A 13,444-nucleotide genomic window follows, 5' to 3' on the forward strand; every position below is an offset into this window, starting at 1 on the left:
AGTCTACTGATGACCGGTCTGGAGTAAATGAAGCTGATCTACTTTTCTTATATCTATTCTGTGAAATGTGTTTGGCTGACAGTTGATTGAGTAGGCCAAAGTCATACATTGATTCTCATAGATAAGAATAAGTTTGAACACAAGTTCAACATTCCAACCATTACATCATATTGGCTATATCAAAACGCATTTCTGAACAAGCTTTGAGATTCAGCCTTAATGCCATTATCAGTAAACTATCCATAAATCCCATTTTCTTGGGGGATGGGGGGAGGGGAATCACATAGTTGTAAACTGCAGTGATCAAGATGCACATCTGTGGAACAAAAGAGACTTTAAACATTACTTCAACACTAATTTCTGTTTTGTTGCTACAATAATTAAAATATACAAGTAGTCCTTGACTTACAATCATTCATTCAGTGACTATTCAAAGTACAATGGTGCAGAAAAAAAATTGACTTATGATCTGTGCTTTTAGTTATAGCAATTGCAGGACAGAGCATGGTGGCTAAGGGGCAGAGATGTGGGTGGGTAGATACCATATTTTTCAGAGTATAAGATGCACTTTTTCCTCCCTAAAAGAGGGTGAGAATTTGGGTGTGTCTTATACACCAAATGTAGCCAAAATCATGAAGCACGGAGGAGGCGATGGTCTGTGGCAATCTCTGCAGCCTGGAACAGCTGATTGAAGGGTATTCCGGCAGGCCGATCCACCCGCCAATCAGCTGCTCAGTCTGAATCAGTCTGAAATAATATGCTGAAGCTGACCTAGCTATTCACTATTTGCTAGTTAAAGCTGCGACCTGGCACATTACAAGAAAGTGTCCATTATTCTTTCCTGCTTAACTTAATGACTAGTAAATCCAAGAGTACAGCACATCTTAATCATGTTATCTATACAGAAGAAAACAAGCAAGATCTATGATTCAGAAGAAAAATTATCCTGCTTTGCAAAGATGACACATGGTTGGGATAAGTTAGTTTAGCAAAAGAGAATAGTGAACTAGGGAAAACCTGCAGAGACAGAAATAGATAGGTAGCAGCTGGAAAGAGGAAAGTAAAGGTGATCTTTTAATTACTTTGTAATCAACCCCCTACTTATATATTCACAGATTAATTATATCTCAGGAAGAATTTTATTTTCAAGAGAATCTTCTTTGTTTTATTTTATCAATCATACATCGCTTTACTTTTCACAACTATAAAACCTGCTACTCCAACAAGCAGAAAAATGAATGTGAAGAAAAACCTCAAGCCTTAAAGGACATTAACTACAGCATAAAGACTTAATATTTCTTACAACGCACAACATGAGAGAACGAATTTTACAGAGATATCAGTATAAGAATATCAAATGATGACTTTGTTCAAAGGTAAAGGTAAAGGTTCCCCTCGCACATATATGCTAGTCGATCTTGACTCTAGGGGACGGTACTCATCTCCATTTCAAAGCCGAAGAGCTAGCATTGTCCGAAGACCTCTCCGTGGTTGTATGGCCGGCATGACTAAATGCTGAAGGTGCATGGAACGCTGTTACCTTCTCACCAAAGGTGGTTCCTATTTTTTCTACCTGCATTTTTACATGTTTTTGAACTGCTAGGTTGGCAGAAGTTGGGACAAGTAACAGGAGCTCACTCTGTTATGCGGCACTAGGGATTCGAACTGCCGAAATGCCGACCTTTCTGATCTACAAGCTCAGTATCTTAGCTATTGAGCCACCGTGTCCCTCTAAGCTACAGCCCTACTAATGCTCCAAATCACCTTCTTAGTTCATGAATAAAGAGGTGGGAGATGATGGCAACTGGAACTTGTAGGTCAGAATCCAGGATTGCTCAAAGAAATGTTTTTCAAGATCCAGATTAAATCTGAATTGGTTGTAACTTTATACATTCCATGGTCCTCACTATGATTACCACTGTGGAACTGTAGGCGATGACCAGGCTGAACCAAAAAAGTCGATTGCATTGTAAATCATGAGTCCCTACATGTGTAAGAGATCTAAGTCCCAAGTTAAATACCTGTCTTATCTCCCCCACATTTCCCTTGACTCTGAGTTGGTCAGATTAATGACATGCGCCAGGGAAGTCAGGAGACTGAAGCAGTCCGAATGAGTATAAAGATTTATTACAAGTTTAAGATTTCTACAAGAATCTGGCCAACTGACCGTTAAAAGAAATGTGTGGGAGATAAGAGAGGCATTGAAGTTGGGTTGGATTTAGATGTCTTGTGGGTACGCAGACTTATGGCACATTCAACCCCTCCCTCTGTCTCAGCCTGGTCATCTCCTATAGGAACTTCCTTTGGAAGCCCTTTAAATTCCCTAGAAATGTTATAAGATACTGCCAGTCTGCCTGAATAAATTCAAAGGAAAAGATGGTGTAGAATATTAATTATTTACTTAGGGATCAAGGGTCCCCCCCCCCTCGCCCTTTTCCTGTTATATTCAGCAGCTGAATGTACATTCAGGAGATCCTGTGTTGTCTACAAGGCTAAGTAAGGGTCTTTCTCTCATTATTTTTAATCTTGGTCTGGATAGTTTAAGGAAGTTTACAAGCTGTTTAAATTGCTTTTGCTTTTCTGAAATCCACAGGTACTTTGATTTCCCACCAAAAATGATGACCACGGATGGAAATTTGCTACGGAATGGAGGGGCATGAGCTTGAGCGACTAAGAGACATTGCCTAGTTGTTATAGTTTTAAAAATGTCTAACTGAGATTTCTAGGGCCGTCCAAATCTCACTGATCATGGGTGCTGTACAAAGTTTAAAAAAAAACAATCACATTCAGGACCAGCCCTCCAAAAAAGATGGTCATAACAAGAGGAATAGCCATAAAGCTAACCCTGCATGCAAACTCAATCCCTTGGTGGAGACACATCCCATCTTGGCTCAAGGCCTGGGGAAACAGCTACGTTTTCAGAGTTGGCTTGAAAGAAAGCAGACCCAGGACTGCTCAAACCTCTTGAGAAGTGGTTCTTAAACTATTGGACTCAGTGACCCTTTTTCCTAGTCTTGATTAATGCCATTACACACACACACCCTTTCAAAAAAAAATCCTAAACTATGTTGCTTTATATAAGGATCTTGGCAGTGGCAGTTCCCAAACTGCATCCTTGACTCTCAAGCAAACAAATGGATCCATATTAACCCCAGGATATGCCCAGATTACCTCAGTTTAAGAACTATTGCTCTGGAGGAATGCTAGTCAAGAGGGCAGGAACGATGTCTACGTTTAGTTCCCCCCAAAGTGTCACTAATTTATAGATGGGAGCCGGAACATGCCATTTCTCAGGTTTTATCAGATTTTAAAGCTTAAAAAAAATCAACATAAAAATGGTTATGAAATAGAGCGTGGAGGTATAAAAGTCAGCCAAAACCTCCCTCCATTTAAATCAACAATATTTGCCATGAGGACAAAAGAAAAACTGGGCAGATATGAGCTATTGTGTGGGAAAAGTCAGAAGAAGCCTTAAGATTGTACAAATAGTATAAGTGAAATCCAAGAACTATGCTGACTCTGCAGCAGCTCCCAGCAGAAAATTATTTTCACGATGACACTAGCCAAACCAAAAAATAAAATATGGCAATTGTGTCACTAACATAAAGCATCCAAAAGCTATTTTGGCTGAAAGGCAACACAACTAGAGCTGGATATGATGACTGCTTTACGTTACCCTTCTTCACAATTTAAAATGTTGAGACCTCAAATTACAACTGCTCATTTAACAACAATTCTAAGTTAGGTTGGCTTCGGAAAAAGGGACTTCTGACTTGTACTCGCACTTATGGTGTCACACCCACACCCGCAATCGCATGATTGTAATTGGGGTGCTTGGCAACCAGCTCATATTGATGACTGTCCCTGCATTCTAAGGTCACATGGTTGTGATTTGAGACTCTTTTTTTTTTGCTGATTTTCAGCAAAAAATACCTATTGGAAAAACTAGATTCGCTTAACACCCTCAGGATTCAGTTAATGACCGCCATAAAATTATCATAAAATTGGGTCCCATCCCTGTCCCAATTGTGGTCATGTCAAGGACTATCTATAAAAAATTTCCTCCTTATTGTCGCAATCCCTTGTACTTTGAAATCACATGACTGTTCAGTCATTGTTATAACTGGGATTTGAATCTGCAATAAACAAAATCAGTATCCCAATCTTTCTATTATCACCTACAGCTTGCTATAAACAGGACCTATAGAAAACAAACTTTCATCATTTATTAAATACCAGTTAGTTGGCTGATGAACCAACCAGTTGAGTGTATGCATGAGTGGTTTTCTTTCTTTTTTTAATAAACCATAAAGAATGAAATTTGGACCAGCAAGAGGTGTAAACCTCTTGATTATTTCTCCCTTTGTTACATAGAGTGCTTGTCATTTAAAGTAAAATAGAGATACTTTCGGCTTTTCCTGTGTCTCTTGTTATAGAAGAAACAGATGAAGTCCTGCAAGATTCAAGCACTCTCCGTCATCAAAACTTTTCTTTTTCTGTTTGAAAGAATAAATACAGACTGGGATTTTATAGTATAGTAGTTAAATATTCAAACAGAAGACATGCAAGCCAAACATAAAACAGAAACTGGATTTACATAATGATGACGTTTACTAATGACTTCCCATAGCAATAATTTCCATCTTCTGTTATATTCAATACTACAATTCAGAGTGAGCTTTTTGGAAAGATTTTGCAAGCCACGTGTGATTCTTAACATCACATCTCTGTATTCGTTTCTGTATCACTCATCTCTTTCAAGATGGTTAATCTTGAAAAGCCCTATTCTTCAAAACTAAGAGCTGTCTGCGGGAGGGGGGCGGGGAAACACCTATAGTGCCTCTTAAAGACCACCTGGTTTCCCTTCATCAAAGCCTTAAAAATATTTTAGTTCATATTTCATATTTATTGCATTTTTTTAATTGCTTTTAATTCCTGAGCAAGAATAGCTGCATTTAAACAAGAAGAGGAAGAAAACAAATACAAAATAGAGCACAATAGTATGGAGCATAAAATGTAATTTTGACTGCAACTGTCCATAATTGTACTAGAAAATGTTCCAATCAGGAAAGCTTGTTGGAGCATTACTGTGGTTTTTGTAAGAAAAAGAAGTATCCTTTATAAAAAGAAAAGGAATAAAGGAGATGGGAGGAAGCCGTCAGTTAACCACTTTGCAAAAATGTGTGAAATATGATTGGGTTGTATACATAATAAAACAAATAAAGAAGCAGTGACAATGATGAGGATAATCCTCAATCACTGTATTTGTACACACATGTAATGAATATATAAAGCGGAAACAGAATGGATATTAACGTTTCTATTAAACAGAAATACAAGATCTAATTTTACATTAATTTATTCTCATTTATCCTTAGGAGTCTATAAATGCATTACGTTACATGCCTTTCCCTAAGTTCCATTTCAAAGCCCAGACATTAGGAGTGAATACTGTATAAACTCCGGGACAGGCACAAAATCTGATACTGTACTTAAAAGAAAGAAGGCACAATATTCATACAAGCAGACGAGATGAATGTTTTTCTGATCAGTACTTTTGTAACTATTTTCTGCTCCACGTTTAGCTAGTTAGGTGACACACATATTAAAATTACTGTGGTTGACAAACATTCCTCTTGTAGTTCTTTCAAAGGGCATTCATTTAGATTCTCTTCATCTACTTTAGCCATTATTTTTCTCTTCTGTTCTCTTTTCTTCTGTTCAATTTGCCAATCTTCTTTTTCCAGTATTATCAATTATTGAGTCTGTCATGTTTACTTCTATAACGGTTTGGTTTGACTTCTTAAGTTTGTCATTGACTTCTCTGAAGTTAACCTCTTATTAACTCCTCCATCATACTGCCCATCTTTGTTCTTGGACCCAATAAACAAAACTCTACCATCTTCACTTTATCACTTCATCAGTTCATTGAGCATGCTGGTTGAGATCACCCTAATTAACATCTTAATAGTTAACATTAATTCAGATTCTCACTTTTTAGTTTCATAAATGGCTCTTCTAAATCTGCTTTACTTTGAGTTAACAAAGTAATGTCATCTACATTATCCCAACTATTAGTGTTTTAGCCTCCAATTTTGATTTCAGCTATCACAATTCTAATAATCATTTTTATTGTGTAAATTAAAAAAATGTGGATGCAACAGGCATTTTTTTCTCATTTTCTTGCCTGAACCAGTCTTTTTCTCCAAATACTACAGTACTTTCTTGTTTATTCTAAAGATTCCTCAAAAGAACAATGGCATGTTCTGTCATAACTCTTGTCCTTAAGATTATATGTTCCACATTACTGCATTATTTTCTCTACTGGAGAAGTTGCTATGGTGAATGAAGATAAGTTTCTTTATATTTTTCCTGCCTTATCCATTTTCATCTAATGTTAGCTATCTGATTTCCTGGCCTTCTTTTTTTCCGAAAGCAGCTTCCTCATTTGGCATGTCTCTCTGCTTAAATGGTGACATTCATTGGTGAAGATCTCAACCCAAATATTGTTTGCATAAGAAATTAATAGGGATTCACAAATTTGCACACCCTCTTACATTATCCTTTATTTTTTAGTTCGAGTATCTATGCCTCTATTTTCCAACAGAGATCTCCACAAGGCTAAGGACAACAGAGGACAGAATGATAACAAAACAAAAACAAAAAACAATATTGCAGCATTGCTACACAAGCTCTGCCCTATGCATGCCCTACAACAAAGAGGCGGAGATTGTAGTACAATGTTCTGACACTGACAAAAACAAAATAGCAGATGCTGTCTTCCAATGTCTCAACTGCATGTCCCTCATCCATATTTCTGATGTACAGCTATTAAAACTTAAAAAACAAAACCTCTTTCCCTGCAGTTTTAAAAGTTTAGTGGCTATATCAACTGGATCTAGCTCACTTCTTCCAACTCGCCACCATAAAGTTTCTCCCTCCGGCTGCCCATGGTGAGTTGTCCCTGTGGTGAGTTCACCGTATGGAGTTAGCAGTGGCAAGCTGGGGGTGGTGAGATGGCGGCAGCGAGTTGTCTCATTCCAATGTCATCTGTGGCTGGTGATCTACTAACCTGTAGTATCTTATTTTCTAGACAGGTTGGTACTTGAATATATTATCTCTACAGATGTTTTGGCACTCTATAATCCCACCTGTAAAGGATTTAGGACAATCTTTCCATCTTCTTTTAATCTCATTTCTTCTATCAGGTCTCTTTTACTATTAAGTATTACCGTCATAGCTGTAAATTTGCCTGTGATTTTATCTGATCTTCTCTAAAAGAGTCTCATTTTTCTTTTCTCGCAATATTCCTCCTTATGATTGAATATTTTTTCTTGTCTTTTCTTGCTTGACAGTGAAATTCTGCATTGAGTCAGCTACATCCATCTTGTTGCCCAAGGCTTTCATCCAGTTTTTCTCTAGCTAACACAACAACTGATCCTGAAAGACGTGTGGATCTTTTCATCTCTGGAATTTTGGGATTTTTTTTTCCTATGTCCATGTCATATAGTATTACAATAACTCTTCTCCCTTTCCATTGTTTTAAATTTCCCATGATTTAATTGTCTAGGTTTAACCTGTTTACTTGATGCCAATAATTCATGATTTGTTCTACAAATTACACCTAAAAGTAACCTGGTTGATTTGATTGCACTTATCAATCTTTTATTTCCTTTTAGGAACAGCCTGGTGTCTTAATGGCTTAATGAAGTTAGAGAAAGTCTGTACTCTGGCAGTTCAAGCCCTAGCGTTGCATGATGGAGTGAGCACATATCACCATCTGCCTACTTAGCAGTTCAAAAGCATGCTACATGCAAGTAGATAAATAGGTACCACTTCAGGGGGGAAATAATGCCATTTTGTATAGTAGTGTGAACCCAGCTGGTACTGGACTTTCCCCAATGTGATGCTTGAGCACAAAGCAACATTGGTGGAGGGAGAAGCCCTGAATGATGCTGTAGAACATTGTTGAAATTTTCTGAGTGTGCAACTAGTCCACCCCATGTGATGCACTCTGGTTAGCATGCAAGCATGAACTGAATGGACTACCAATTGTCAAATCCAAGCAACTACTTTGTACTTACTCTGTATTCTTCTTGCTAATCTAACTTTGTTATAGGAGGGATGGATGGATAAATAAACAAATGAATGAATGAATAAATAAATAAATTTCTGACATTTGTCTCAGCACTATGCTATACCAAATGTTTCTATTGAAACTTGAAAGCACAATTCCTTGAAAAGAACAGCAAAGTGTGTGCCTTAAAAGATTTTCTGGACTGGAGAAACCCTGAGAAATAGCTTACTACATTAGAATGCACTTCAAGAATTCTAGAGAGAGAGAGAGGGAGAGAGAGAGAGAGAGGGAGGGAGGGAGGGAGGGAGGAAGAGAGGGAGGGAAAGGGAGAGGGAGAGATCAGTCACTCCCCTTGAATGTACAACTCTAATTTTTATCCTGTTTCTTGCTGGGTCTATATCAATAGCTAGAGCGCAGGACTACAAACTGTGAATTAATGATATTTGAACTTCAAAAGGCTTCTCTTTATTCCAACTATATTTTATTTTTCCCTCTTACAACTCTCTTCTTGATAATATTGAATAGTCCGGCCTTCAGCTAATTCACCTGTTCTGATATCAGCACTGCTCCTTAAAAGAGCAAGTCAATACTTCAAAGGAGGTAATTTTCCTTCTTATAGACTCTTTTTTTTTCTTTCTGGTTGGTGAAGTTTTGGTATTTACATTCCTTAAAGGACTTATTTGCTTTCAGTTGTTTATAGATACATTTCTATCTTTGTCCCTGTCTCTTGATGCAAAAATATTAGTTTTCTTAATAATGAAATTATTCCTTGTATAGATTAAATACTCACCATAATTCCTTGGGTAGCTTTAGATATATTAGTTATCAGTGGGGCTGTGATTACTCAACAATTATTCAGAAGTAGTGGTTTTGGAATCAGCACAAGATCAGTATTATTCAGAAAAAAGTACATTTCTACTACCAGGATCCCTAGATTTCCATGTAAGCCTTAGAAAAGAGGTGTTGCCTTAAGGAGACAACTCAATGTGATTCTTAAAGCAATCAAAATTCACTTTCAGGTTAACAAGAAAGCCTTTAAAATGCTAAATTGCTTCCATGAATAGCAGGAAGATGCTGTACTTGGGATAGATTCAAACCACTTTTTGAAAACCATTTCTGAAAATAACAGTCCATTATTATTATTTTATTCCTTTAGATTAAAAACCAATGATAGGTATCAAAAATTTGTAGCCATGGTGCCCCACCATGATCATTTGACTTGTATTAACATATCAGCTTTACTTTTGTCCTTTTCCTGATATCATTCACCCCGTAGCCCCAAAAAAGATTCTAGCATTGAATTCTAAACAAGCTAACGTAATTTAGAAAATTCTTAGCTAAATAGAGAGAAGGGCATTTGTTAAACATCTCTCTCTCTCAAATAATCTGCCACTCTGTTGAATTTCTAGAGGTATAGCTATGTTAGTTTTTGGCACAAAAATGATAAAGAATCAAAAAATTAAACACTAACTCCAATGCAACACCTAAATGAATTGTTAAAAGTAAAAGTGAAAAATATAGAATTGGTTTGTTTGACCAAGATTAAAATAAGGCATGTTTCAACAAAGCTCTGGTAAACCTTTTCAGACTTTTTTTTATGACATCAGGACTGATAAATTGATGGATCTGCATATACTGTAGATAAGGGATGGGGCATGGGAAGAAGAAATATTTGTTTATAACCTTATAGGGGGAAAAGAGCTATTAAGTTTATTTATACTTATTGTGATGAAGATCAGAAATAACTTATATACTGTATATATAAGTTTTAGCTTTCTCTCTCTCCTCATTTTGAATTTAGTTTGCGTTTGCTTTTAATAGTGTAATTAAAATGTTCAACAAAAATATATTTTAAAAAGAAGAGACTGATAAAAGGGGAAATTAAAAGAAAATAGAAGTAGAATTGATTTAGATCATAAATATAATGTAAATAATAACAAGGGGGGGAGGGGTCCCCTAGAAGGATGGGAGGGGTTTGCAGTTGCAACAATGCAGAGGATTGTGGCACTTGAAAACACAGTTCATCTATTCTCATACAGGTAACCATTATTTGGAGAGAGAATAGAGAGAAGAATGGAGAAAGGCAAAATTACAGATGGGAATGTTCTTCTTTTAATACTCATCTTTATCATTTTCATTCCCTCTTCTACGCCCAACTATTGATTTATTGATTATATGCCAGCAAGTGGGTGTCGACTCTTAGCAACCAAATAGATTTTCTCCGTTACACTCTATCCCCAACCTGGTCTTTCAAGACTTCCAATCATGCATCCGTACCATAATTTAGTTCATCCACTTGCAACCCCAAGTAACTCTGTGCCTATGTGTCAGATCTGCCATCATACTACTTCAGGTTCACTTCGCATTAATGGCATCTTGACATAAAGGGGGGAGACAAAAGAACACAGGGAAAGATAATGACAGGAAATAGAAGTGCCAATCAGAGACAATGGTTGAGAGATCTGGGACACAACCGTGAGAACGGAATGCAAACATCCACTAAAGAGGTGCCAAATCCAGAACTGTTACCAAAACAATGAATTTGAATACTATTGGACACTGACCAAACGGCCAAGGGGAGAACATAAGGGAGTCCATTGGAAGTGAGCACTTGCCCATGGTGATATTAGGAGAGTAAAAGAAACATCTATCCTTTCTGATCCATGGTGTGTGTTGTCTTACATAATAAACTGGTTTAGTAATCCATTTTTTTCAATGTCTTAAACTAACTGAAACAATAATGACCTTTCCAAAGGAATACTTGTTGTAGACTTCTACAATATCCACAAAAAAGGTAATGGTCTTTAGCATTTGTGAAGTTCAGAAAAATAAGTGAAGTAGAAATTATCTGGGACAGCATCCATTTCCCTGAGATATACCAGTTTAATTTATTTTCCTGTCTAATCTGGAAGATTTGCCTTTCAATATCTTTTTTATTACTGTTAGCAACTTGCCTACAAGCTTATGCTTGAGACACAGTTCACCTTAAAGTAAATTTCAGAAACTACTGCTAGAAGCCATAGAAAAATAGTTATCATGGGGGGCAAGCATCTGGTACTCGTCGTAATAACACAAAGAAGCAATGCTTTTACTCTGTAGGTTACTTTTGCATGGTAACTAAATGAGAAATACAACTGCAGGATTCCAAGACTGTGTAGGTTCTGGAGTGCCTTCTCATAAATCCAAAAAAACACCCACCTCTCAAAGCGTAGTAAAATTCCCAAGCAGTTTTAAAATGCATTGGAACAAAACTGCCAAAATAATATCCTAAATATTTAAAGAATGAATTTAAAAGTTAATAGTTTCCTGACAGAAATATTGTACCTGGGCTCTGGTGTGAACTTCCTCAAGGAGTCCAGAATATTGCTGTTCCAAGTCTTTCTTCTGCTTTAACCAACAGCTTTCTTGAGCTTTCATCTGTTCTACAAATTTCTTCAAAGTCTCTTCTTGGGTCTGTTGAATCTCCTTCATTGTATCTGACTTATTCTTACAAACATATTCAAGGTGTGATACCTACGTGATTGGCATTAAAAAAAAGTCCTTCAATCTTCTCAAACAAAGTTCTATTTTAAAACAGACATTAATAATACATTTAGGGTGCTATAATTAATCCCATAACCCACAAGGAATTAAGTACCATTTCTCAGCAATGGAAACCTTCCAGTCAAATTTCCTCAGCTGGTCACCTGTGACTGGATCTTTTACTATCTATACTTGACTACCCTTTCTAATGCTGAAAGTTTTAGGACCAAATTTCTGTACCAGTCTACCAATTTTTAATGCAACATGAATCTGAAAGAGAGCACAGTGATTGGATTTTCGCAATACAGTATGCAATTCTTGATCTATTTCTGGGCAAGTTGTTGGTTTTGTTGTTTGTATCTGCTACTGCAGTTTTCAAAGAGTTGGCCTCATGCTGAAACACTCCCCTCCTAAATTAATAACACCCTGTTTCCCTCAAAATAAGAGCTTCCTGGATAATAAGCCCAATCAGGCTTTTGAGCGCATGTGCTAAAATAAGCACTCCCAAAAAAATAAGCCCTCCCCAAAAATGTTGCAACACAGCAGCAGTCATGAGATGACGATGCTCGCCGCTTCCTGCGCCTCAAAAATAATAAGACCTCCCCGAAAATAAGGCCACACACTTATTTCAGGGGGTCATAAGAAAATAAGACTCTGACTCTGTCTTATTTTCAGGGAAACACAATATGTAAGTCTTTTATATCCAACAGGTTCCTAACAAACCTAGCAGACAACTTTGTTTCCCAAAAAGTAAAGAAGGGAACAAGGGGATCAGCCATATTGGACTTAATTCTCACTAACAGAGAGAGGAAATGATAGAAGGTGTTGAAGCCACAGGAACCCTGGGGGCAAGTGGCCATGCAATGTTGGAATTCAACATTATGCAAACACAAGTAGTAGAACAAAGAGTCTTAGACTTTAAGAGAGCTAATTTCAATAAACTTAGAGCTTGGGAAGAATTCCATGGATGAGAATCCTCAAGGGGAAAACAACTCAAGAAGCTTGGGATATTTTGGAAAATGAGATTACAAAAGCCCAGTCTAGCACAATACCAATGAAAAAGAAAAATAACAGCTCCCAAAAGAAACCAGCATGGCTGCATAAAGAACTCTCTGGCAAATTAAATGACAAAAAATAGATAAGTATAAAAAGTGGAAAGAGGGGGACATAACTAAGGCAGAATATCAGCAAATAGCCCAAGCCTGTAAAGATGAAGTGAGGAAAGCTAAGTCTCACAATGAAGAAAGGCTTGCCACAAAAGTAAAAAAAATAACAAAAAAGCTTCCTCCAACATGTTAAAAACAAGAAAAAAGTTAAGGAAACATTTGGTCCATTGCTGGGAGAAAGTGGCAAGAAGGTGACAAGCAGCAGAGAGAAAGCAGAACTATTTAACTCGTGTTTTGCATCTGTCTTTACACAAAGGGATAAAACAGTCCAACCTATCAAAAACAACACCACAAAAATCAGATTAGGAACACAAGTTGAAATAGGGAAGACAATGGCAAGTGAGCACCTGTCTACCCTAGACCAGTTCAATCACCAGGACTGGATGGATTACACCCCAGGGTTCTGAAAAAACTAGCAGGCGAGATCTCAGAATCACTGAACTATATCTTTCAGAGATCCTGGAGCACCGGGCAACTGCCAGAGGACTGGAAAAGAACTGATGTGGTTCCCATCTTCAAAAAAGGGGAAAAAATAGATCCAGGAAACTATAGACCTATCAGCCTGACCTCAATACCAGGAAAGATTCTGGAAAAGATAATCAAGCAATGAATTAGCGAACACCTAGAAGTAAACAAAGTAATAGCCAAAAGCCAACATGGGTTTGTCAAAAACAGATCA

General features: G+C 37.2%; 1 protein-coding gene across 2 annotated transcripts in view; it reads right to left on the reverse strand.

The window, feature by feature from the left end:
* CCDC171 (coiled-coil domain containing 171) overlaps nt 1-13,444 on the reverse strand; it is a 186,626-nt gene that overhangs the window by 97,567 nt on the left and 75,615 nt on the right. For both annotated transcript variants that reach the window (XM_032214660.1, XM_032214661.1), the window contains exon 15: nt 11,402-11,590. In XM_032214660.1, the coding sequence (XP_032070551.1) occupies nt 11,402-11,590 (189 nt within the window). The remainder of the gene's footprint in view (nt 1-11,401; nt 11,591-13,444) is intronic.

Source organism: Thamnophis elegans, chromosome 3 (assembly GCF_009769535.1).
Source record: "Thamnophis elegans isolate rThaEle1 chromosome 3, rThaEle1.pri, whole genome shotgun sequence".
NCBI classification, from domain to species: domain Eukaryota; kingdom Metazoa; phylum Chordata; class Lepidosauria; order Squamata; family Colubridae; genus Thamnophis; species Thamnophis elegans.